This window comes from Xiphophorus couchianus, chromosome 2, assembly GCF_001444195.1.
Source record: "Xiphophorus couchianus chromosome 2, X_couchianus-1.0, whole genome shotgun sequence".
NCBI lineage: Eukaryota > Metazoa > Chordata > Actinopteri > Cyprinodontiformes > Poeciliidae > Xiphophorus > Xiphophorus couchianus.
The window spans coordinates 10,335,730-10,360,723 of record NC_040229.1 but is presented as its reverse complement, the minus strand read 5'-3'; the positions used below and the strand labels follow the sequence as shown (position 1 = coordinate 10,360,723).

The window sequence follows — 24,994 nt, the reverse complement described above, 5'->3', positions numbered from 1 at the left end:
CAGTTTATGAGAAATTTGGTTATTTTAGCAGTGCAGAATAAAAATGTAACGCACTTCCTCTTACAAACCATCTTCAACAAGATTTTAACCCAAGAATCCTTCAGTTTTATCAATGTGAAAAACTTTCATGATCCTAATCTCGAGTTGAATGACTAACCAATTTTCTTGAGTACAGTTTAAATAAATTAAAATATATTCTAGTTTTAATTTTTATACTATGTAAATATTTTTCAGCACCTCTAAGAAGCTAACAAAGCCCAACCAGTTTGACCAATTTTTGGATATCAAAATACTTTTTGCAATTGTTTCGGTTTTACACACAACCAAGATATTTTTTATGTAAAAACTCAAAGCTGAAACATGATTATGCAACACAACTTTATTGAAACTTTTGAAGCAACATCAATTTACAAACAAGAATATGGGAGCTTGTTAAACAAAAAGTCTTCTTTCTTTGAACCAAAATGACAGAAAAGAACCGAAGAAGGGAAAGAAACTCCCATAATTTGGACCAGCAGTGGCAGGTGCATTTGTTAATAAAAAATATATATTTATATATAACTTATGGGATCTTTCAAGTTTACAGGACTGTTGGTACACACGGCTCGTGTGAACCAGTGATTGGGTTCACAGCTTACCTTGTGTATTGAGCTTTAAATGATTTTTTAAATTTCCAGATATCAAAGCTCGCATCACTTTGATGGAAGAGACAGAAAGTAAAAATACCACTGATAAGGAACAAAGAAATCAGAGCAAACATGAGATGGGGAAATGCATTCATGAATTTTAAATGTTTCAGTGTGGTGCAAATTTTTCAGTCACAGTCATTTTAAAAGGCCATTTCAGGATCGAATTGCTTGAGTGCTGCTTCTCGAAACTCCTCTGGGTCCTTGGCCAGCTCCTCGCTTGTAGTTCTGTTGGTAACCGTCCTTGATCGGCGGCAAAGAATAGAGACATTTTAGGAACTTTTCTGACAGCACATTTTGTTTTCACAAAGTCGGAGACTTAAAGCTTCTTTCATACCCTCTGAAAACTCCCATTTGGGTAATCGCGAGGTGTGTTGAACTGGGGCTGTCCATATCCGGAGTTGGGAGCGCTGGCGAAAGGAGGGCGATAAGCGTCATAACCACCTGAAAAAAATAACAATTTCCATTTAGCTCTAGATCACTGATGGAAAAACATAAGACGTGAATCTGTTTGGAACATTTCTCCAGTCAGGGAAGTATTTCTCACTATCTGTCAAGATATTTAGGTTTCAAGAGAGAGCTCAGCAGCTAATGGGGACCCCATTTTTCATCTGAGTTTTCAACCTTCCCATCATTGAACAAGCTGAAAGCAGGCCTGCAATAATCCCTCGAATGATTTGATTAAAAATATCCTCAAGGTATAATCTCTTGCCTCAATTCTATTAATTTGTATGAATCTGTTGGGGGGGAAAAAAATTATATTTTTAGTAGGGCTGATTTGAATTAATAGTGATTCATTATTGAAATAATCAACTAATTTAGTCATTGATTAATCGTTAACTGGAGTATACAGACTCAAACAATGTCCATTTGCAAAAAAACCTAAATCTTACCAAGTATTTTTGGTCTAGTTTCTAGTGCAAATATCTTAGTAAACTTGAAATAAGACAAAACTAACTTACGATCAACTCTTTTAACAAGAAATAGGAGCTTGTTTTAAGTAATTAACTCCTTAATATTGATGAAAATGTGCTTGTTCCATTGGAAGATTAACTTATAGAAAGACATTTTTTCCATTTTATAAGTTAAATTATCTACCAATAGAACAAAATTTGAACAGGTGAAACTAAAATGCCACCTGAGGAGTTCTGGGTAGTAGATATTTATAGACAAAGGTTATTTATATCTTAAATGCAAAATGTATATATTTTGGTATAATTTTAATCACAGCTCTGAGTGTGCTGTTCTTTCAGCAAATGTTTTGTTTTTCCAGAGTCTGTATACTTCAGTTAATCAACTGATTACTAAATTAGTTGACGATTATTTCAGTAGTCGATTAATCACAATTAATCGTTTCAGCCCTGGTGCAGGTGAGCGCTGACCTCTGAACCCGTTGGAGGCGCCTCTGTAGCCGTTGATCAAGCCGCGGGCGTTTCTGGGCCCGCCGCGGCTCATGCCTCTGCTGTTGTAGAAGGACTGAGCCTGCCTGCCGAAACCCGGGCCCTGCTGAGGAGGCTGCTGGTGGGCCCCGCTCTGGTCCTGGGCGTGGAAGGCACCGACTACTGGAGACGGGCATCGACAGAAACAAAAGTCACACGGCCGTCGATAACGTAAAGAATGTAAAACTACTGAAGTAATTACCCACCAGCCTGTAGCTGCTCAGACTGAATGTCTGTCTGCTCCACAGAGTGCTGCGACTGGCTGCTGAAAGCCGGGTTGTAGCTGTTCTGGTACTGGTTGGCCTGGTTCAGGCCCTCGGGCTCATTAGCTGGCGGGACTGGGGCATTAAGGTTGAACACCTAACGGGACAAACAAAGGCCACATTGAGGTGAAGCCAAAACCAGAGGAAAGCTCACGGGTTCATTAGCTGTGATGTAAACCACGTTCTTCATTTACTGGATGTGTAAGAAACCCATAAATACAGCAGAGAGATACACAGAGCCATCAGAAGCTTCATGTACATAAGAGGGATATTAATCCAGATTATATGTAATCTCTGATCACATTCCTGGATGGAAAAAATCATGGCATGAAAACAGTTAATGCTCCAATGCTCAGAAAACTGGCAGATACATTTTAGAATCAAACAACAATCAACTAACACTTAAAATTTAAAATCTTCATAAATCGTAATCCAGGCTCGACTTCTGGAAGCAAAATATTTCAAAAGCATTTTCTGACAAAAGAACTTTATGGCTACATCTTGAGAAACAGGAAACAGTTCATTACGCTGTTTCCTGTCAATAGAAAAAGGTCAAGCTGATATGTAAGGTAACTTTATTTATATACCACATTTTCAGCAACAAGGCAGTTCAAAGTGCTTTACATGAATCAGAAGGTAATACAAACAAAACACAACCAGGAGAAAGACAAAAGGGCGAAAAGTATAAAACTAAATATTGGTGAAGTAAAAAACTAGATGTTCGTTCCAGTTGTTCTGGGTTGAGTTCTGGTTTGTATAAAGTTAAATGTTGATTCTCCACGTTTGATTCTTGTTCTGGGTTGCTAAGTAATAAACTAAAAGAAGTTTCTCCACATTTTGCTCTGATATTAAGTGTTAAATAAGTGTTAAACAATAAGTGTTAAACTTATTGGCGACAGAAAAAAGATGAAATACTGTCAAAGAAAGAAGTGAATACAATCCACACACCAGTAATCTTATGTCTGTTGCCAAGGCAACAAGAGCTGTTTGTGAGCATAAAGTTCTTCAGGAAAGAAAATTATTTCTCAGTGGTTTTTACGTTTTATACGTTTGTGGTGTTAAAGCATTAAAGTTACCCGACTTAACACTTTGACATTTACATTACTGTAGTGCAGTTACACCCTGAAAACTTTTGAGTGAATATTTGCTATAGGAAATTTGTGGTCATTTTTTACATTTCTGTTTTTAGGTTTAAAAGCAAAAACAAAACCAAAAAAATCAAACATTTACAAAAGAGGTTGATACATTTTCTTCTATGGGATATTGATGTTTGTGGAAAATGATGTAAATGAAAAGAGCACTTAGTTTCCAAAAAAATGAGGAGGAAAAACTAATAAATATTGCTGATAGCTATGCCATTCTATAGTAGAAATTAAATGCAAAAAAGCTATTTTTGTGCATGGAAATTAGATGTTTAACAAATACTTCAATTCTACATTTGTTATATCTAATTTCTTTTTTAATTGTTTAATTCCTCTCTTCTGAAATTAATTTTTCAGAGCCATTATGGAAGCTCCAAAGAGCCACAGGTTGAAGACCTACCAATCTTTTCTCTACAATAGAGAATGGACTTATGTAATTACTCCATGGTTCCTTACAGCAAACAATTGTTGGGAGGAAAATGCCTTTGGATATCAGATTAACAATGGAGGACAGAACTAGAGCAGAAACAATGACCTCTATCTGAATGCTACGAGTTTTGGTGAATCAAACGACCGGGCTTGAGACAATTAGCTTTTAAATCCCTTAGTAGAGTGCTGGTTATTTAGGTTTCCAAACTGCTGTGTTCTTCCGATGTCTTCTTCTAAAAATCGTTCTTTATGAATCAAATCTTACTGTCACTACTTTTGACTAAGGTGAACTAGTTGGAAACATACAGTCGTCACTTTTGGAGACTTTCCACTCAATTCCAAGCTGCCTTTTGCTCACTTTTATTTTTCTCTCAAACATTTTTAAGAGAATGACCAGAAATTATCCTGAGCTACAGACATGAACACCTTCTAAACTGATAAGGAATACTGCTCTCCTTGCAGCACCTGGATTTGTAAAACAAAACTGCTGTAACATGATGGGAAAATAAACATAACGCTGCAGAAAAAAAGAAAAAAAAAACAGGCATCCATGTTTTCTCATCAAATGTGCACTCTGGTTTTTTGCTAAGTCTTAAAGTCGAATCTTTGGCTGCACTCAGGCCTCTGGTGAAAAGCTAATATGAGCCTCAGCAGCTACTGACATTATGTCATGCAGAACAATGCAGACAAACACACAAGAGAAGCATTAGTTTGCATTCAGTGGCTAAAGGCAGTATGAGACTGGTTTGACGTTGAGACAGAGAAACAGGAAGTATCATCACGGCCTTACTGTTTGCATTGACTGGAATGGAGCTGCATTGACATTGATGCCACTGCTGTGAGGAGCTTTGGAAACAGGCTGAAAGACCTGCGTCTGAGAGGCAGGAGGGAGAGCTGTGGAGGGGGGAGGCTGTTCTGACGACAATGACATGGAGGTCTGTTGCAGAGGGAGACACAACACACATTACATTTAGGGTTGGGATGGATATGTATGCTGCTGAAAGGCTGAAGCTGGAGTTTTAGGGCAGATTAGAGTTTTTTGTTGTTGCTGCAAATGAGATTTTCACTTCATAAATTATTAGTAAGACACAGATATTTTCCTTCTGTAAATTGTTTTTGCTAAAAAGCAACAAGTGAAAATGGATACCAGAGTGGTCAGACGTTCTCTTGAAGGCAGAAAATTTGTTTCAACACTTTCTGCTCGTTAGGGTCATCAGATAAGGACAAAGTTATTCTAACCACAAGCTCCGCCATGACCATTTATTGATTATTGATATATTAGTCCATTATCTGCATTTTAAGACACTTTCCTGACAATGGTTTGCTAGAAATGGTTACAAGGTTCGTTCACTTTTCCCCCCACAGTAAAATCCAAAAATTCAGGAAAGTTTTCAAACTATTCCAGCACCAGACTCTGGAGATAAAACAATACGAACTAAAGAAGCTCTGAAGAAGAGCTTCAATTCACCGTTTTATTAAATCATTTATGACTATTGTTAATAGCATCTTTTGATAGTATTCTACAGTACTGACAAGGTAAACTAAAATAAGACAAAATTTTATGTTTCGAAATGTTTCTCTTACACACTCCCTATACAACCAACTGGTCTGAAAAAGGTACAAAAAATCTCATCAAGTTTCCTGCCATTCAACAAAAATAATTCTGGTATTTCTAACTGACCTAAAACAAGAGAAATTTTATCTGATTTAACTTCAGACAGCGAGAAAAAATGTGAGAACCAAAAAATGTTTTTCCAAAGTATAGGCTTTTAATCAAACGTTGGATTGCATTCCTGTTGGATGCAAACGTTAGATTGCATCCAACAAACAATGCAATCTTGTTAGATTTCAGTAAATTTTTTTTAAGGGTATCAGAGTAAAATGGGCTTAAATGTTCATGCACACTGAATTTGATAAGAAAAATCTTGAAGCCAAGCATTGTTGTCACTTCACTGCTCTACCACATGCACTGGTTTGTGTTTTTTTTTTACTCCACCCAAATAAAATACCCCCACATTTGTTACTAGAAGTTCAAAGGGTCTGAATCCTTTACCAATCTTAAAAATTAATAAATAACTTGATAATTCCTGTGGGACTGATAGACGCCAGAGAAAAGCTGCTTCACCTGGATTGGGTCGATTGGTTCTGTTGAGGGTCGAGAATCTGGTGTGTGAGAGGTCTGGTACAACGGCGGCGGTGTCGGTGAGACGATGGGGACCTGAAGACAACACAGCCGTTTGATATTGCCGTCACTATGGCAACCTGCATGGTGCTCATGGGTAAATACTCACTTGTGTGGGCTCAGGCTGTACAGAAACAGAAGTGGGTTGCGTTGGCCGGGACTCAGGGTGACCTGCAACAGTCGCACTTTAATCAGACGCAACCAGATTTCCCCCGTTAAACCACAACACGGCATTTAATCGGGTCAAACGTACTTGGAGGACAAACCATCTGCGGTAAGTCCAAAGGCTGAGCAGGTTTCATCGGCTGTGCTGACACGATGGCGGGATCGATGGGCTGTCCGTCAAACTCCAACATGGAGTCCTGAGAGCAGAAAAACTTAATAACATACGACAACGAGATCACACAGCAACTGCGTTTCCATCGACCACTTAACTGAGCAATTTCACATTTAGAAAATACATTTTATTAATGGAGAAACGGCAATTTAAAAAAAATAAATAAAAAAAAAATCGCTTTCACCCAAAGGATGAGGTGGGTTTTTCTGGCCGTATTGAAATTGGTTTATTTCTCAAAACTGCAATGGAAACTCGAGTCACATGATCAACAACTGGATGTTACCACTGACACAAACCATGAAGAACAACAGGAAGTAGTTAGAGGATGACGACACAGGACGTTCTCTATAATTGAACACACGTATTCACGTGTGACTTCAATTTAGTTTATGTAATGGAATCAAATTAAAACATTCTTTGATCCCAAAAGGAAATTAAATGTTGTAATGGCGCGTTTTCTTGCGTTATGCATGTCAAAAACGTTTCCAACGCTCCAAATTTTACTTGATAATAAATTGTCGAGGGCACATCAGAATCACTCAAGCTGTTGTTTTCCATTGCTGGCCTATTTGTTGGACGCGTCAAATGCTCCATATCGCGGCGCGCTAGACATGCAAAACAAGCCTCAACAAGCCCTCGACATGCCTCCACATAGACTTTGAATGTAAACCAGTAATTAATTTGAATTAATTACTCATTAATTCAAATTCTGCAAAGAGTTATTACAGGTAGTGAAGGCTGTTGGCAGTTAAGATCTCTTGTAGCGGACAGTGTTACAGGGAATCTGGAGAAGCCTCTTACTGAAGACGCTCTGCCTTCCCCAAAACAGTCATGAAAATAATCATGAACAGTAATTCAAGGAAAAGCTATTTCCCTACAAAGGCAGTGAGAAAAAAATCTCAATGAAAGCACAGAGCTACTCCAACGTCCTGCCACCCTGAGTGGCGCAATTCTAGAATAAATTGTGTTTCTTTGACATTAGCGAAATATTGACAACGTTTTGCGTGTGTTTAATGGAAACGCAGCTACTGTTGCACAGCGACCCGACCTCACCTGCATGAAGTTGTACGTTCCCTGCATCTGTGCCATCAGGTCCTGCACCACCTGCTTGCGGACCATGGGGTCAGTCGGGGGAACGGGAGATGCGAGGTTCATGGGATGGGTCTCCAGAGCAACAGGTGGAGCTGTCGGCTGTACAGGTTGCTGCTGCTGCAAGGCACCGACAGCCTGAAAGAGTGATTAAAAGTTTCATTAGCAAAAGCCGTTCTGAATTCACGTCCTTTGAGTGTTTCATAGCCGAGGGATTTTACTCCAGACTCACAGCTTAGTTGGTGTAAAAGAAAGCAGCAGTGATTAAAAAAATAATCTGTCCTCAATAGCCTGTAAGATTATAAATAAACATCCCTAAATATGTGTTGCACAACAACAGTATAAAAATGTGTTATTTTTCATCTATGTTGTTTAATTCTCACACTGTAACACAAGTTCTGAGCTTCTTTTTCTTAGTAAATAAACTTTACTGAGTTTATTGCATTAAAATAATCCAAACAGAGAAATATATTTCAACGGGCAATATCAATTTTACCGATTCATCAACCTGCTGAAGGCCCGCCATCTTGTTTAAGTTTTAAAACTTTTAATTATCTGGGCTTTAAAATTCAGGTGAGCTCACAAAAAGGATGGTTGAAATAAAAACCAGTTTTTAAAGATATTTTATGTTATTTGTAATTTCTTTTTGAGAAAAGAAAGCAAGAAATAAAAATTTGGTCTGAAAAAATGTGAGATTTTATTTATAGACACTTGACAAAGTTTGGCTACATCGAGGCTCACTGCAGGCAAAAAAAAAAAGGACATCCGGAGCGGCTAGATAGCAGATAAAGCAGAGCACAGCTACCAATACTCACCTGGAAGAGCATCACGGTCAGAAAACTAAACAAATAACCTGAAAAATAATTTAAGTCTTCCAGCTGGTGGTGTAAGACGCTGGTTCTGCTCTCGCTGTTGGACCTTCGCTATGCGCTACTGGTAGTAATATTTCACAGACGTAGCTTCGCTTCTGCTACACCCACAGTGAACTCTCACACCGAACGTCTGCTTAAAGCTGCAGCGTGTGACTTAAACAAAAAAATATTTTACATATGCATTAAAACTTTTGCTATGTAAAAACACGAGATAATCTCTGAAGAAAAAAAAAAAAAAATTTCCTCTGCCTCCTCCTGTGTTCTGCATAATTACTCCGCTCAGTCACAACCAGCCAATCAGAACCAGCATTAATCAGCTAGCCAAACTCTCAGGAAGTTTTAATTCAGTAACTCAGGATTGTATATTTTGATGCAACCTGCATTTGACTCTAAATGAATATTTCTTTTTTCTTAACATTATTTGATATAGGCAGTGTTGTGATATTTATTTGACTTATGCATAATTTATGGTACTGAGAGCCTTACTGTTAAATATTGTACTGATTGAAGGTTTTTCAGTTGTTCTTTTGACTGAATAGCTGTATTGTGCCTGCAAATATTTTGTAATTTATGTCTAAATCAGGTGAATTTATTGATAGATCATTTTCCCATTTTGTCAGATCACATAGCAGCATTTATACCTAAAGCGAAAAATTAACAGCCAATCCAGGTAATCGGCAGAGATCGGCCTCATGAGTGATCGGTATCGGAATCGGCAGCAAAGACCTGATCGGAGCATCCCTAGCATAATATAACTAGGGCTGTTAAAGTGAACAATAGATCAATTAATTGCATGATAAATTGATCATTTGCATAATTTATCGTTTTGCTCTTTTCTCTCTTTTTACCAAAAACTGAATGATAAAAGTCGTCATTCTGCTGCTTTGGTCTCAACCAGACCTTTTTTTGAAAGATAATTTTTACAGGCACTTCATAATTCATTTTATTTGTCGTTTCTGTTGTTTTTTTTATTTATGTTTGATATTTAAAATGTCTTCCAGTTCCGATGTTCATTAAAATTTAAAGAATTGATTCTTGACACTGCCATTATTACTATTATATTAATTGAAAACAATATTATCGTTTATCACAATAACTTCTGGGACAATTTATCGTCCAGCAAAATTAGTTTTTGTGACAGACCTAAATATAACTTGTTAATGCTCATCTACAAAACACACTTTGCTTCACATCTATCATTTTAATCAATTTTCCACAAATTATTTTTTACTAAACATCAGCTGTAAAAAATAAAACGGGTCTGCTACACACCTCGGGTTCCCTGGTCCACTCATCCGCCTGCTCCTTTTCACTGCCACTGTACGAACTGTCTGGAATGAACTGTCTGTTTATGAACTGAAACAAAAAAACAAATAAAAATGTTTGAAAAGCATAAATAAAATAAAAACCCAGTAAAGATTTTTGTTTGTTGCTATTCTCACTTCTGTGGTTTCCACTGTGAGTACCTCCGTAAATTCCTCCGCGACTTCAGTTTCTGTCAAGTTAACGGAGAACGGTGAGCAGATTTAACTACTGGATGACTTAATTCTGAAAAATAATTTTTAAGAACTCGCTACCTGGATCAACTGTCTGCTCTTCTGCCTCTGATGACTCGGCGACTGGTGCCACTGCTGCCGCCACAGCTGCCGGCTCTTCCTCCTCCTCTTCCTCACACACTCCGTTTTGGTGAGATGCAATCCGGTCAAAGTATCCGCTCAGCAGAACCTGGTCCAATATGTCTTTCAGTGCCTTGTCTAGAACAGGATCAGCAGGGTCAGCAATTAGAATTAAGATTAGTAGCAAACAAAGTTGCAAAAATGATTTCATTTACATATAAATCTGAATTTTGACTGAAGTTTTAAATGTAAGCTGTGTATATTTTTGATATTTTACTGCTGTTAAATATCAAAAATATTAAATTTTTAATTGTCATCTTTGAAAGATGACAATTTTTAATGCACTTTAATGCATATGTACACAATTCGATAATATATTTTAAACCTTGTGAAGAAAATAGACATGACCAGCTACTAATCGATATGTTTTCTAAAACTTTAAAAAGTTAGAGGTTTTCTTCCATTACTGGAGTTCAACTCCTGTCACTGGTTGGTTGATTTTTATGGAGTTTTTAAAATGCCCAGTTTGTCAATGATGAGCATGAATTTAGACTCTGAAAGGTTTTGCTGCAAACCACAGCAGCACAAGCGCCATGCATTAGCTTCTAGAGAGAAAATACAGGAACAACTGATGAGCTGATGATCGATTGGTTCATTTCCCTCTGAATTAGTGTTAAATGTTTATAAACATGACTTCATAAAAATGCTACTAGGGGGAAAATTACGCATTTACAGCTGAGCATTTCCCCTCCTACTTTGATGATTTATCTTTGGTGAGACGCTCCAAATATCTGCGGTCAGAAAAACTCCGAGCCATCACCCTAATCTTAGCTGCCTCCACAGATTCTCTAAAATATTCAACTCTGGGGGGATTCAGTCACTTCAAAATCACTAACATTACTTCTGGACCAAAGAAAACAAAGACCAATTTAAACCTAAGTATGCCAAGAATGCGATTATATTTGGTCTTAACTTTATGTTACTTACTAATTTAAAGAGGCAGTATTATGTATTTTCCAATCATATAGTGTCATGTTATACCAAAACCAAGTAACTATTTTACCTTCAGTTGTTATAAAATGTGATATATATCAAATGTGACTTTAAAAAAATGAACGTTGTAATTTAGCACCCTGAAATTTGGGCCTCTGTCTCTTTAAGAAACTCCTGCTTTCTCCGAAACCACGTCATCACAACATGGCTCCTCTATTAACCCTTTAACAACATTTTTACCAGTGTTGCACTGAGACGTAGCTCCTACAATGAGCTCAGAAATGCACAGTTCCACCAGATGTTTGCTAATTGATGCTGGCTAGTCTGAAGGAGTTGAGTGTGGGAGCCACAGCGAATAACATTGTAACATGACATACAGCTCAAAAAGTATATTTTAAATGCTACTGCCCCTTTTAAAAAAAACAGTATTACTTAGCACCATAAAAGAAAACTAAGCAAATAAAAAGGAGAATCATTTGGCTACCAAGCGTAACAGCGAGTCTTGGGACAAATCACAGCCTTAAAAACAAACAGAATTATTTCAAATGTAAAACCTTGACCAAAGACTTACCCTAACCCTGTGACATTTTTACACTTTAACGAGTTATTTCCTTTGCTTTGTGGCTCTTCGTGCAAAGCAATCGCCTCTGTAATTTGACCCCTACGTCTCCAAATGACCCCTCAATGAGGCGAAAGGGATTGCCTGCAGTGAACTGGGTCACCGTCGTCCCAGCAGAACTCCAGAGACCGGACCAGGGGAACCGCAGGCGACAGGGCCCCTGGCACCATGCCCTGCTGCTGAGTCAGGATCAGCCTGCAGCCCCCGGAGCAGAATGCAGCAGCACCAAACCCGGGACCAAACCGCTGAGCGCGCAGGACGCACACATCCGCTAAACCTGATCACTTCAGTCCAGTCACTGCACACAAAGTGTTTTAACCAAAAACTCGCTCATGGATGCAGAAACTTTTAAACCAGCTACTTTCAGACGTCTGAAACTGCTCACTTGCAGTCGGCTACAACATAGTGAAAACTGTCATGACGACGGTTGAATCAGCAGCCATCTGAGGAAATAAAATGTCCTGCCAACTATTAGCACCAGCTGGACATCGAATTGCATCTACATTCATTAACAAAAGCAGTTTTATCCATGTTTTCTAAAATAAATGCCAAAAAATTTAATTAATAAAAACACGATATTTGGTCAGCTTTACTTCATTATAATAAATGCATAAAGTTGAATGTACAGTTGGGATTTTTCAGCTGCATTTCCAACACAAAGCTTATCTGTAAATATTTTTCTGCAATGTACTTTTTGTATTATTCAAAGACAATTAAAACGTAAATCTAGAACATGTTAATATTCCATCAGCATTGGCCCAGACGCACAAAGGGACATCTTTAAATTTACAGCCCCAATTTGTACTGTAAAAATTATTTTATATATTTAGTCAGGAGACGGTAACGGAAGGCACAATTTATATAAAGATTACGAAACCAAGTCTGTCGGAATAAGCAATTATTGGCAGATAAATTAAAATGAGCTTGATAATTTAATTTGTGTGTGGTTTTTATTTCTTTTTGATTTACAGTTTTATTTTGGATATTAAAATTTTTTCCCAGTCCCTTTACAAGATTTTGAGTGCGCAAACTTACTTTATTATGCCATTATCAATATATTACTTGAAAATAATCTCAAAACAATGTGAATGTTTATCGCAGTAATTTGTTATTTTGTCAAGAAAAGCAAATCTGATCCAAACTTACATGTAGTTCCAACCACAGCCTTGTCCCTCCCTTCAAGCAGGTCCCAAAGGTGCACAGATGCTTCTTCGTACTGGTCAATCAACCTGCGAGCATCAAAACTAACAGTCAGAACCTCTATGTTAAATATAAAAAATAAAAATCTTTTTGAATCTCGGTGTCTTCCACCAACCTCACGCTCTGATCCCGTTCTGGTCCCACCAACTTATAGAACTCATCAAACGTGGAAAGGTCTCCGTCGGTGAGGAGCGGCGAGCCTCCCACGCCCTGCTTCAGGTCCTGCCGCACCGCTTCGTCTCCCAGCCGGTCAAGGACAAACTGCAGCTCAAGGACGTTTTTGAGCCGCCGTTGCTCTGCCTCCTCTCGCTGCAGCTGCTCCCGCCGTGCAGACTTCTTCCCCACCTTCTGGAGCTGAGGATGAAGAGGATCAGTTAGGAAAAAACTGGAATGGACACAACTCTGACAGAAGAAAAGATAAAAAACATTCTTACATCTTGTCCCAATGTAATAAATGTCTTGTGTAATTCCCTGGCAAATTCCAAGTTGTGCATAACTTCTTGGTACTTGGAGAGAGCCTCCTAAGAACGTCAAAGAGAAACAAAAGGTTAAAAATGAGAAATGATTGTACAAATACTAAAACAATTAGAGAATGTTACCCTTCTGTGTACATACCAGCTGGTCCTGGTTGAGACCTTCTCCTTTGTTCTTCCTGACTTTGTAGTCATCCAGTTTGCTCTGCAATGACAAACCAACAACACAGCAGATGAAGTAGTTATAAACTTAATGCAAATGATGCTTTTTGTTCTGGATCATTCAGAATTTAAAAAGGATTATAAACTGTTTAAAGCCATTACCAACATTTAGTTTTATACTTCTAAATCTAATTTCTTGCTCTGAAAACTCTCCAGACCAAGAGTTTTCACTCTTCAGAGCAAGACCTAGAGAAACTCCTATTAGTTTATAAATTGTGGAGGATTTTAGGATCAAAACACAATAAAGACTTGTTATTGTTGCATCAACCTTCCTACCACTCAGGCCTCCTGTTTCAACTCTACTCATCAACCCAGAACAAGAACTAAACACGGAGAACCAACATTTAGTTTTCTACTTCATGACAAATGGAACATTTTAAGGTGCAGTTTTTCTTTTACTATTGTTGTTTTTGTTTTTCTTCTAATTCATATAAAGCACTCTGAACTGCCTTGCCGCTGAAAAAGAGCTATATAAAAAAAAATTTCTTCTTCTTACCTTCTTCTTCTCCATGTTACGGACCTTCTTGTCGATGACACCCAGCACTTGCTTCAAGACCTCGGACTGGCCACAGCCGCCCATCGACCCTGGAGCGGATCCCACCTCTGGACTGGCGGATTGCACGGTCCTGTTTGCATTCATTGCTGAGGGCATCTAGAAATACGAAGAGAAAATACAACATGTGACAATGATAACAAAACATTTCACTCACAAAATGTGTCTCATCTGTATCAGCAAATGTCTGGGGAGACTAAATCTACTTGAGCTGTTGTGAGATTCCCACAGAATAATAAGTACAATATAAATATTCACTGAATTTACATAAAAAAGGCACAAAAGTAAAACTATGTTTTCTACCACTACCAAAATACAATAGAATATTGATTAGTTTTACTGGTCCTGTAAACTAAATATTGAATAAATGAAAATAAATGTTCTTATTGTGGAGAATTTTATAACCTTTTACTATTTTATAGAGGTACTAGTAGAATAAGCTAATATTAGCCAATTAGTGGAGCTATCTGCTCAGGTAGCAGCCACAGAGCTTGTGAGTTCCCAACCATTGTCTTCAATTCTCATGGTAACAAATAATTTTGTTCACTTTCAGGGGTAAAAAGAAAGATCAGATCAATGTCAGAGAAAAAAGATTTGAGGCATAAATTAGGACAATTAGGAGATGTTTTTAATGTGCTCTATAAATCAACTTTGACAGCTAGAAAATGCCTCATTGTTAACCTCTTCTATGAAAGCAGCATCATTTTAAAATGCCCTTTACCTTCTATGTTATTACTGCTACTATTTCTCAGACTAATTTTATAAAGGCAGAGAAAGCATGTCGAACATTTCATTAAAATTGCATTAAACTACAGAAGCTGTATAACAGTGTGGTTTTGTGAATGTAATATTTTAAATCTTACATTTTAAATACCAGAAACAGGCATAAACTTAGTTTACAGCATAAACTGAGGGATTTGGCTGCGAAGCTTTTATTGTAAACTCCAGTTTGCCAATAATTGACAAAGAAACTAACTGATCTGCATTTTCTAATAAAACATGGGGACAAAAAGAAACTTTAGCTTATTGTCGGTGCAGGTGATTTTTCAGTTGTGACATCAGTACTGTACAGATCAGGTAGGTTGGTGACTCAGGTTTAAATACCAGAACAGTTTCATGACTGGATGACATTTCAAACGTCAGCCTGAACCCTGAGTCTTTCTTACATAAACAAGAGATCAAGCAGATACTTAACAATGAGAACATAATGCACGTTTTCCACTTGATTTGAAGTGTCAATAATGTAAATAAATAAAATTCAAATCAACATAATACACTATTTACTAACCATCTCTGTTGCTTCTCTATTTGTATTGTACCCCGATAACACGATTCTGTTCGAACATTTTAAAGGAAATTGATTTGTCCAGATTGTATGTTTCTGTAGATGGTGCTAAACTATGCTTTTAAAGCAGCACCCTAAGAGGAACATTGCTTCCGAAAGTAACTGTTATAGGACTTGACGATTCAATCGAGGAAAAGCGACCATACACAAGCCGATATATGTTAAGCATTAGCTTAGATGTATGGAATATATAGTTTCGTAACACAGGAACTGTTCCTGTTAATCAGACGATATCTGTAGAAACCTGGTGACTTTCGTTTCAACGGTTTGGTATGTACAGACGTCTGGAAATTACACAATAACATGGTATAAACGGATAATTCCGTCAAAGAGCGCCGTAATTCTCTCAGCAGCGCGGTCAAGCCGTCTGCTTTTGCCTCGTTTCGGTAAAAATGGCCCTGGCCGCACCACCGTTAGCACACACCGAAGACTTAGCATTAGCTCGCCTGGCTGATGTTAACACCAACGCGTGTTGACCACCAGCTGGTCGGGAACCTCTTTTCCTCGACAGTCCCACTCCTGATTCACCCACCTTGTTGTTATATATCCTCGGGGAAGCTTGATAGCTTAATTTAGGTAAAAGGCCAAGTTGTTATTATTGTTGTTGTTGTGTTGCTTTTTAATTTTCTGTTTCACTCTAATGTGGGATCCGCCCGGCCGGCCTCACCGACAACTGAGACGGTTAGAAAGGAGGAGAAACTCTTTATAAAGACCGAGGTTCCTCTTTAGCGCTCCCAAGATATGCCTGAATAAATACGCCAAAATTAAAACAAGGTACGAAAAAAAATTAATGAATCACAATACTTCACATACTCGTGATGGAAAGTAATCTATTTATTGTTGAAAACAAAGTAACCAGTTACCATCTAAAGGACAGGTACATTTTATTTGTGGACAGGCACAACTTTCAACATACTCGTCAAAAAATCTGCACAATCATTAGCTTTGATTAGGCTGTGTAGTTTCCTGTAGGAGTAGGCATTTCATATACCTATTAAATATTTCTTACTCATATTTACAATGTAGATTTTTTTAATGTGTTATATTTTACAGGTGTTTATCTGATTAGGTTTATATTATGTTATATAATTATGTTTTATTAAATTGTTATTTTGGTATAAAACTATATAATACTGATGACAGTATTAAGTGCACTATTTAACTTGTGTATATTTTTTCAAAAAATAGTGCATAGTTCCAAAAATCTAGTCAAAGTTCACGTGAATATTAATAACATTTGCTTTGTTTATTTGCTTATTGGGTAAAATTTTTCATTTCTGCGAGTACATTCGATAATAATTTCTCATGTAAATATCTACAAATTATTTTTATATTGTATTTCATTATCATTTTAACTTTGACATCTACTTTCACATAAAGCCTCGATATGACAGTAGGTGGCAGTGAAGCACATCAATAAGAAAAGAGACATGAAGGGGAAGTTGAAATTGAAACTTGGCTTGTAGATATATCCACCAATATTTTTTTGCTTGTTCTAGTTTTATTTAAAATTTTATTGGACTGAGTTTACAAAGCAGATAAAGAATACTCATCAATGTTAAGAAAATAATTAATACTAATGTTAAATGTTTTTGTGAGGTCCTCTTGCGTCATTTTTATGAAACTATACTTTTATTATATCCATTTCTAAAGAGAAATGAATGTACCTGAGGCATTTTTGAAAGAATGTTGTTTTGCCAAATGCAGGAAGCAGTTAACATGGCTGCACAGCTATTTGATTGCATTGTTCTATGGAAAGTGTTTTCTTTCAGGGATAATACTGATTAGGGGAGGCACCCAAGGCCAAGAGAAGCTCCCTTTCAGCGAGTGACTCATTTCCTGCCAGGCTGCAGCATTTCAGTCGAGCAACAGCTCAGTAAAACACCCCAGGGTGGCTCCTTCCTCAGGCCACTGACCTTTAAAGCCAACTTTGTCAGGACAAAAAACAAAGCTCTCCAGTCTGCACGTTTTGATGAACAAGAGAACATTTTTACAATTTAGTTGGTTCAAGAAGATCACTGAAAGAGCAGCCAGTTATTTTCACACTTCAGTCCAGACAGGAAGCGGTTGGCTTTGTTAATGCTGTAACAGAGTTCATGCTGTCAAAGAAAGGAATAAAAACAACGTCCTAATCAACCCTGTTGTGAATGAGAACTTTTATGAAGATGGACATATACTGTGAATTCTCCAAAAATGTTAGTATAAGTTTTATTTTAGATTTCAAATTGTGGAAATCTAAAATAATTTATGTAAGTTTAGTTAACAGGAAGCTGGACATGATGGCGTCACTTCCAACATGATCATTCTTTTTAAAGTAACACTTTAAAAAATACAGCTCCTATTAGAACAAATTACGGTGTGAATGTCGAGCCTCTGGTAAAGTAAAGTTTCTTACTGGTGACCTTTTGGTAGCTTTTTGCTGAAGATAAGGGTTTTATCGCTCAATGACATCCAGTTGGAGTTTTAAGGCCGTTCTATCATGCAGGCACATCTGGACTTCGCCTGTCCAACTGTGAAATGATGACAAGGTGCCATCGTGCATGTTGGGAGGTAGGAAGTGATTGCAATAGAGCCGCCACCCCCCAGGAAAGCATCCTCTCTGCATATGCACATCCTTTTCACAGTCAACTCTACAGGAAGTACTGGATGATTTGTGTCTTGCCTGCTCTCACTTTCACTCTGTTTTTTTTTTTTTTTTTTTCTCTTCCAGCTCTCCAATGGTGAATCACTAAAACAGTTGAAAAAACACAGAATTTGGCCTGGAATATAAGTGTATTGGCTCACAGAAAACATAAAAATGTGTGTCAGTGTCACATCACAAGAGTGAAAAAAACAAAAACAAAATCAAACTTTACACAGGAAGGTGATGGACACAGGGAGCGGGATGAAAATTAAATGCTATAATGTGTTAAATCCAACAGATAAAATCAAAAAGCAAGCTGAGCAAGACAGAAAGCAGAAGAAATGTAAACCCAGATGATGAAAGTAAAAGAAAAGTTGTAACTTACGACCAAAAGACAACTGAATTTGTCATTTTGACAAATATATAGGTCTCTGATATATATATACACAGTATATATATAATGGTGGAACATCACTGTAATGTAAATCTGTTGGGCTTCACCTTTATTATTAAAAAAAGGAAAGAAGTTGTCACTGGATTTTATTTAGAGGTATCAGATTCGAAAGGCATGTCACAATTTTCAAAATGTTATTTATAAAATTGGTAAAGTGATGTATAATATTTCTTTCACTTAATTATTGGCTTATGTCATCATTTTTAATTTAGTCAGCTGTTCAGTTTGCTGAGATGATTTATCAGTCATATTTAAAACCCTTAAAAGGACAAAGTTTGTACAACAAACTCCTCTATGACCCATCCGCTGAGCTGCCTTGTTATACAAACACAAAGGATGAATCTGCAAAAACCGTTTCTCCATTTGAGGGATTTGTAGTCTGGAGTTTTATCCTCGTCAAGCCGCTGTGCTGCCTGTACCTGGCACCCAGCCCCGCCATGCTCACCTTGCTTCTGGGTTTTGGTGTGTGTCCAGTCAGCCTACAAAATCCAGCAGCAGGGCAGCCTGGAGAAGCTTTCAGTCTACATCGAGAGTTTATACCTTCGATTTCTCCCTGCTCTGCTACTGGCCGCTGGAGCCGAGTTGCTTTATCTCTCTCCCCAGCCCAACTGCTGTCTGCGTCCGTCCCTCCTGCAGGCAGGCCTGAAGTGCTGGCAGCAGATAAGACAAAGGCCCACTGGAGCTCCGGTTTGAAAAGGAAAGTGTGGAAGAACACAGCCAAAAATATAGATTTGTAAAGGAAAAATTCTAGGAGATCATTTTTCAGAATATGTTACAACATAATGCTGCCTTATATTACAAGTTTAAACCCCGGGAAAAGGAAAGACACATTAAAACGCTCACTTCCCTCCTGGTTATCCCACCATTTCTTTGGTCTCTGCTGAACGTGAAAGACAGCACTGCCAAATCCCAAAATCTGGCCAAGTATTTTTGGTCTAGTTTCTGTTCAAGTTCTCCTGAATTAAGACAAAACTAACTTGCAAATAACTTTAAACAAGACATAGGAGCTTGTTAATATTGATGAAAGTACTTGCTCCATTGGGAGATTATTTCACTTGTATCAAGACATTTTACCCATATTATAAGTGAAATAATCTGTCAACGGACCAAGTAATTTTTCATCAATGTTAAGAAATTATTGAGTTAAAACAAGCTCATATCCTTGCTTAAAGGTTATTTGTAAGTTAGTTTTGTCTCATTTCAAGTGAACTAAGATATTTGCACCAGAAACTAGACCAAAAATACTTGGAAAGATTTTGACTCTATAATAGTGAATTGACACTTTAATGCATTTTGGATCATTGGCATGTTGAACGACCCAATGACAATCCTTTTTCTGTTAGCCTGGTTGGTTTTTTTAATGTAAAATGTTCTGGTGTTTTAAATAGTTTTTGATGCCACGAACTCTACCAATGTTCCCAGTGAATGAGAAGAGATCAGCCCCTCACTCACATTTATGTGGATCGTCTTAAATTTGGCACTAATGTCACACCTTAGAGGTAGATGTGATAAAACTAAAAGAAAACTCAGAACCAGGATCCAGAATCTGGAACCTGGAGAACTTTCTTAAAGCTGCAAAGAAACTTTTAAAGGTTTCTCTGCAGCTTGATTGATTGATATTTTAATATCAATCAAGTAATCAATGTGGATAAAAAATCATCCAGCAGAAAACATATGTAACTATATTTGGTATTTAAAAAATTAAGTAGGGATGCACGATATATCGGCACCAACATCGGTATCGGACGATATTAGTAATTTTTCACATCGGTATCAGTCCAATAACTAAAACTGGCCCGATATGAACAACCAATATTTATTTTTATTCTGTTTCTGGTTGGATGTCGAAATGGTGAAATATATTGGTAAATATTTCCTATCAGCCCTAACAGCAATATTAATATTAGATATTGGCCCAAATTATCATTGCATCCCTAAAATTAAGTAATCTATAACTTTGGATTCTGTAAATGTAGAAATTCCTTATAATCAAGGAAGGTAAGTAACCATATTACTTTAGATTGACAGGAAATTTATTGTAAGGTAATAATTACACAATTAACCTTGCAAACGTCACAATTTGGTTAAGTCCAAGCTCCTCTATTTACTCTTTTCGTTTCATCTTGAGTCTGCTAATTATCACGGGGGTAACACAGTGGTGTTGAGCTAATGATACCAGCCCAGTCTTTATCTTGTGAGCCATCAGCTCTTCTGGAGGCGAACTTTCCAATGGACTCGTTAGTTTCAGTCACGACGCAGCTGCGCGGCCGCCGCCTGCCCTGCTCGCCGTTTTTAGCTGTCGCTTTAAGACCCATTTCCCCCCATTGTCAAAGCGGTCGTGAACAGGAAGAGGCGAGAGGGGCGGGGGAGGGAGCGGGTCCGATGTTATTTAAACACGCCGTGCAAGGAGGCATGCCAGGGGCTACATGCGGAGAGCAGATCTGCGGTCGATCCGCAGGAGTTGCCCGCTGATCGGATCAGATTCTCGGCGTGTTGGCCGTCAGTGAAGCCGCCGCAGGACAGGAAAGGCATGGAGGTGTCACCGCAGGTTGTCGCCTCAGGAAACGGTGACAGCGTCCTCCATCAGCGCTGAGCTGCTTGAAGGAAAATATCATCTGCGACCGAATCGTGTGGGATTTTAATTTTTGTTTATTTGAGACGAAGAGAAAAAACAAACCTACACATTAGAGAGCAGGAGCAGGTGCAGTGCGCCCGCCTGCAGGTTGTGGACTCAGATCCGCTCAGATCTGAAGCTTCTGCAAGAATGGCATCTACTATAGAGAGGAAAACACTGGAGGCCAATGAGTGAGTACATGCTTTATGATTTAAAATCACATGATCTGCGACTCATTGTGTAGATATTCAAAAATAACATCGAAACTACCCGAACAACTAAACACGGCTTTAGGCAAGAGAACAGCTCTTTATTACACAGTAATAATCAGGTCGATGTCAAGGAGTTTAAGGATCAATATTATTTTTAATTAAAGACTACAGTTTTCAATCAATAAAGTTTAACTGTATAGTACATTTCAGCAACATGCCAGTTCAAAGTTACAACACAAAAACCAACAACTGAAGCATCACATTTGGTCAAGTGCCATCGTTACACATCATAATGTTAATTATTGTTTCATTTATGTTTCAAAAGCACTTCTAAACAGGTCGGTTTTTAATCAGGAATTTTTTTTCCTGGCATTTAACACAATATTTTTTTTGTTAAAGTAGTCCCACATGACCTGTAGCAGCAACATTAATAACAGAAAAGGTTACAATCTTAAATAAAGAATATAGGAGAATATTATTTTGTGAGTTCAAAAATAAACCAAATAAACCAAAGCACATTTAGATCAACAAATGTTATAATCTTGTATTCCTCTTAAAACATTTACAGTCAGGGCCGGTGCAAGCCTTTTTGGGACCCTAAGAAGATTTTAATTTATCTCCCTCATTTAATCTACTTTATGTGTGTAACATGCCTACTATCATTAGCGAAATTTGTAATTAGCATACATCATACTGATTTTATTATAGCTACTGATACTAACCTTACAGGAGTAGCAAACTAACAGTAATTAATTTGGAGAGTTGTGCCATATTATTTTAGCAATTTGGATGTAACAGGCACTGAATTTACAGTAAACAGATTAACAAATTCAATATTTTATATTTCCCCAGCAGTGGCGTTAATAAAAATGATTTAGAAATCAATTTTCCATATGTGATAGCATTTAGTTAGTACTACTAAATGTTACTTTGAAAAAATATGTATTTTTATCATGCTGGTTTGGTGCTCTTGAGAGCCCTCTAGTGGTGTGGGTGGCCCTTTGCAGCTGCTTAATTTGCATATTATCACCTTCCTACAATAATGGCACAAGTCATTTATTGCCAAAAGTGGTTATTTTAGCAAAAAGAAAAGCCCATCTTTTTCTTATAGCAAAAATGATTTAAACCATAAAATACTTTAATAACATGTTAAGATAAAAAGAAACAAAAACCCAACAAAACTAATTTGTGTAAAAAAAATGAGCACTTCAGAGAAAATCAAAACAAAATCTTTTTTGAAGTCGAGTTGAGAAACTACAGCACAAAATTAAAATCTGAAATTAAACAATCAATCTTACCATACTAGTATTGCTCCGATACTGACTTGGTACCGATATTATCGATATTTTGAATCGATCTGCTCACCTCTGTATGAAAAAACCCCAATCATTTTCTAACTGGTTGTTAACTTCGGGTTCAGGGAGCCGGTGGACGAGGTCCTCCAGATGCCGCCGTCGCTGCTGACGTGTGGCGGCTGCCAGCAGAGCATCGGCGACCGGTTCTTCCTGAAGGCCATCGATCAGTACTGGCACGAAGACTGCCTGAGCTGCGACCTGTGCGGCTGTCGGCTGGGAGAGGTCGGCCGCAGGCTCTACTACAAGCTGGGAAGAAAATTATGTCGGCGGGATTATCTCAGGTGACGACGGCGTGACGTGTTCCACGTTTCTATGGAAACGTGTTGAAATAGTGTTGCAGAAAAACATTGATATACTGAATCACAATTCTTTGTCCTGAGAACTCTGAATTGATTCAAAAATCGCATTTTACGTCCACACTGCCACAGTGATTTATTTATTTTGAATAAATCTTTGATTTTTTAAAAAAGTTTAGCAACTAAATTAACCTAACAATTTTAGTAACAAGATTTTATGCACAAACCTACTTATGCTTAAACATAAACTAAAGTGATTGCATACAGAATTGTTTTAAATAAATTGTTTTCCTCTTGTCAGTCATAATTTAAACAGAATCTCTGGAATGTTTGAATAGAAAAATGGGTTTCCAAATCAAAAATAATTTCTGAGTCAAATCGAATCACCAGACCCAAACTTTTTGTCACGTGGGCCACAATCAGCGAATCATAATTACAAAACATAGCAAGGATTTTTCACTTTTGTTGTATTAAATGAAAAGAACCATTTTTAAAAATTCTTTTAGGACTGACTGAACACATTTATTCTCAGTTATAAGAACAGCATTTGGATCATTTACTTTCAAAATGCTTGATATGTTTAGCCAAATTTAATGAATGAAATTAAAGTTTATTTGGGTGCAGAAAAGTCCATTACTGCACTTTCATTAAAAGTATCTGGACAAACATGGTTCTGCTTAAAGTTTGATTATAGAAAGATGAATAATATGTGTTGTAATAAATGATTTCTAATGCATGAAAACTGGTTTAATAAACACATTTGTATAATTCTTGAACGGCCACAAACAATCACTGAAAGAACTGAAAGATGTGACCGATCCGAACGACGACTGAATGAAAGTCGTCTTCTTTCTTCACTAACGTTCTGATTCTGTCTCTACCTCCCAGGCTCTTCGGTCAGGACGGTCTCTGCGCCTCCTGCGAAAAGAGGATCCGGGCGTTTGAGATGACGATGCGCGTGAGGGACAAGGTTTACCACCTCGAGTGCTTTAAGTGCGCCGCCTGCCAGAAGCACTTCTGCGTCGGGGATCGCTACCTTCTCATCAACTCAGACATTGTGTGTGAGCAGGACATCTTTGAGTGGACCAAGCTCAACAACAGCAGCATGGTCTAGGGCAATGTCTGTGGGACTTTTCTGGCTGTTGATGAACAAACGTGTTCAAACCTGAAGAAGGGGCGGCATGTTCATGCAATAAGCTTGGAATCAGAGGAGGAGAGAAGCTGCATCTCAGTGTTTCTGCATGCAAACCTGCACTTATGATCAAATGGTTTATAATCCAAAGCTTCCTTCCTGAAAGCAAAACAAAAAAAAACATGTTTAAATTTGTTATACACTGGAATTTCTAATGATATAAATGAACAAAAAAGCTAAATGTCTTGGGTATGTTTAGACATCCTGCTGAGTAAGAACATTGGTAAGCTTCCTTTTACTGATTTTATATTTTTAAGCCTTAGTCATATGATCTTAATTCTTTTGTCTGTGAAAAAAAATCCTATAAATATACTGCAATAACTAATCATAGTTGACACTGTGAAATTCTTATTTTCTGACTGGAAAACAATCAAGGATGTTTATGTTTAAAGGTTGAATTGTGGCGCCCTCTTGTGGCAACACTTATTTTACAGCTTGTTCATATGAAGTCTTTTAAGAAACTTTTGTAATTTCGCTAAAATCCTGAACTTTCGATATTAACTGATCAGTATGTTTAATAAATGACAATTTGAAATAAAAAACAAAACAAAACATTTCTTTAATTTAAATTTGTGTCTGGAGTGTTTTAAAGAAACGGAAAAATATGGAGGTCCCTACAATGCAATTATAGTTAAAAACAAAACTATATCTTAACCTATTTGAAAACAAACCCAGGAAAAATACATTTTTTCCTAAGAATTATTATCACTGCTTATTTAGAGTCAAAAGTAGAGTATAATAATCAAATTCTTACATTTGTAAGAAAACAAAAACATTTATTGGAGGTC

General features: G+C 37.4%; 2 protein-coding genes across 4 annotated transcripts; one reads left to right on the top strand and one right to left on the bottom strand.

Annotated features, from left to right (window-relative positions):
- Window positions 1–364: 364 nt before the first annotated feature.
- On the bottom strand, window positions 365–16,154 carry caprin1b (cell cycle associated protein 1b). Of its 3 annotated transcripts, none has more exons than XM_028039847.1 (18): window positions 15,993–16,154; window positions 14,059–14,214; window positions 13,483–13,545; window positions 13,302–13,388; window positions 12,983–13,221; window positions 12,814–12,896; window positions 10,017–10,193; window positions 9,882–9,934; window positions 9,712–9,795; window positions 7,532–7,705; window positions 6,395–6,503; window positions 6,251–6,312; window positions 6,085–6,177; window positions 4,750–4,896; window positions 2,332–2,485; window positions 2,069–2,248; window positions 1,024–1,130; window positions 365–929 (listed from the first exon to the last, which is right to left on the bottom strand). In XM_028039847.1, the coding sequence occupies exons 2-18, from the start codon at window positions 14,212–14,214 to the stop codon at window positions 843–845; spliced, it is 2,055 nt and encodes a 684-aa protein (XP_027895648.1). In that variant the 5' UTR covers window positions 15,993–16,154; the 3' UTR covers window positions 365–842. The 3 variants fall into 3 exon arrangements, with proteins under 3 accessions (XP_027895648.1, XP_027895657.1, XP_027895666.1); XM_028039856.1 differs by having other exon boundaries at window positions 2,069–2,245; XM_028039865.1 differs by lacking the exon at window positions 4,750–4,896.
- Window positions 16,155–20,657: 4,503 nt separating this feature from the next.
- lmo2 (LIM domain only 2 (rhombotin-like 1)) lies at window positions 20,658–24,775 on the top strand. Its single transcript, XM_028003432.1, has 3 exons — window positions 20,658–21,342; window positions 22,784–22,999; window positions 23,903–24,775. Exons 1-3 carry the CDS (start codon window positions 21,302–21,304, stop codon window positions 24,126–24,128), a joined length of 483 nt encoding a protein of 160 aa, XP_027859233.1. The 5' UTR covers window positions 20,658–21,301; the 3' UTR covers window positions 24,129–24,775.
- Window positions 24,776–24,994: the final 219 nt, after the last annotated feature.

What these genes read in the sequence shown, in the direction of transcription:
- caprin1b (XM_028039847.1), bottom strand. Translation starts at nt 14,214, where the DNA reads ATGCCCTCAGCAATGAATGCAAACAGGACCGTGCAATCCGCCAGTCCA. An exon ending in TTATTACATTGGGACAAGAT is followed by an intron (nt 13,222 to 13,301) that starts GTAAGAATGTTT and finishes CTTCATCCTCAG; the next exon opens with CTCCAGAAGGTGGGGAAGAA. An exon ending in CAAATGGGAGTTTTCAGAGG is followed by an intron (nt 930 to 1,023) that starts GTATGAAAGAAG and finishes CCGCCGATCAAG; the next exon opens with GACGGTTACCAACAGAACTA.
- lmo2 (XM_028003432.1), top strand. Translation starts at nt 21,302, where the DNA reads ATGGCATCTACTATAGAGAGGAAAACACTGGAGGCCAATGA. An exon ending in AAAACACTGGAGGCCAATGA is followed by an intron (nt 21,343 to 22,783) that starts GTGAGTACATGC and finishes CTTCGGGTTCAG; the next exon opens with GGAGCCGGTGGACGAGGTCC. An exon ending in TGTCGGCGGGATTATCTCAG is followed by an intron (nt 23,000 to 23,902) that starts GTGACGACGGCG and finishes TCTACCTCCCAG; the next exon opens with GCTCTTCGGTCAGGACGGTC.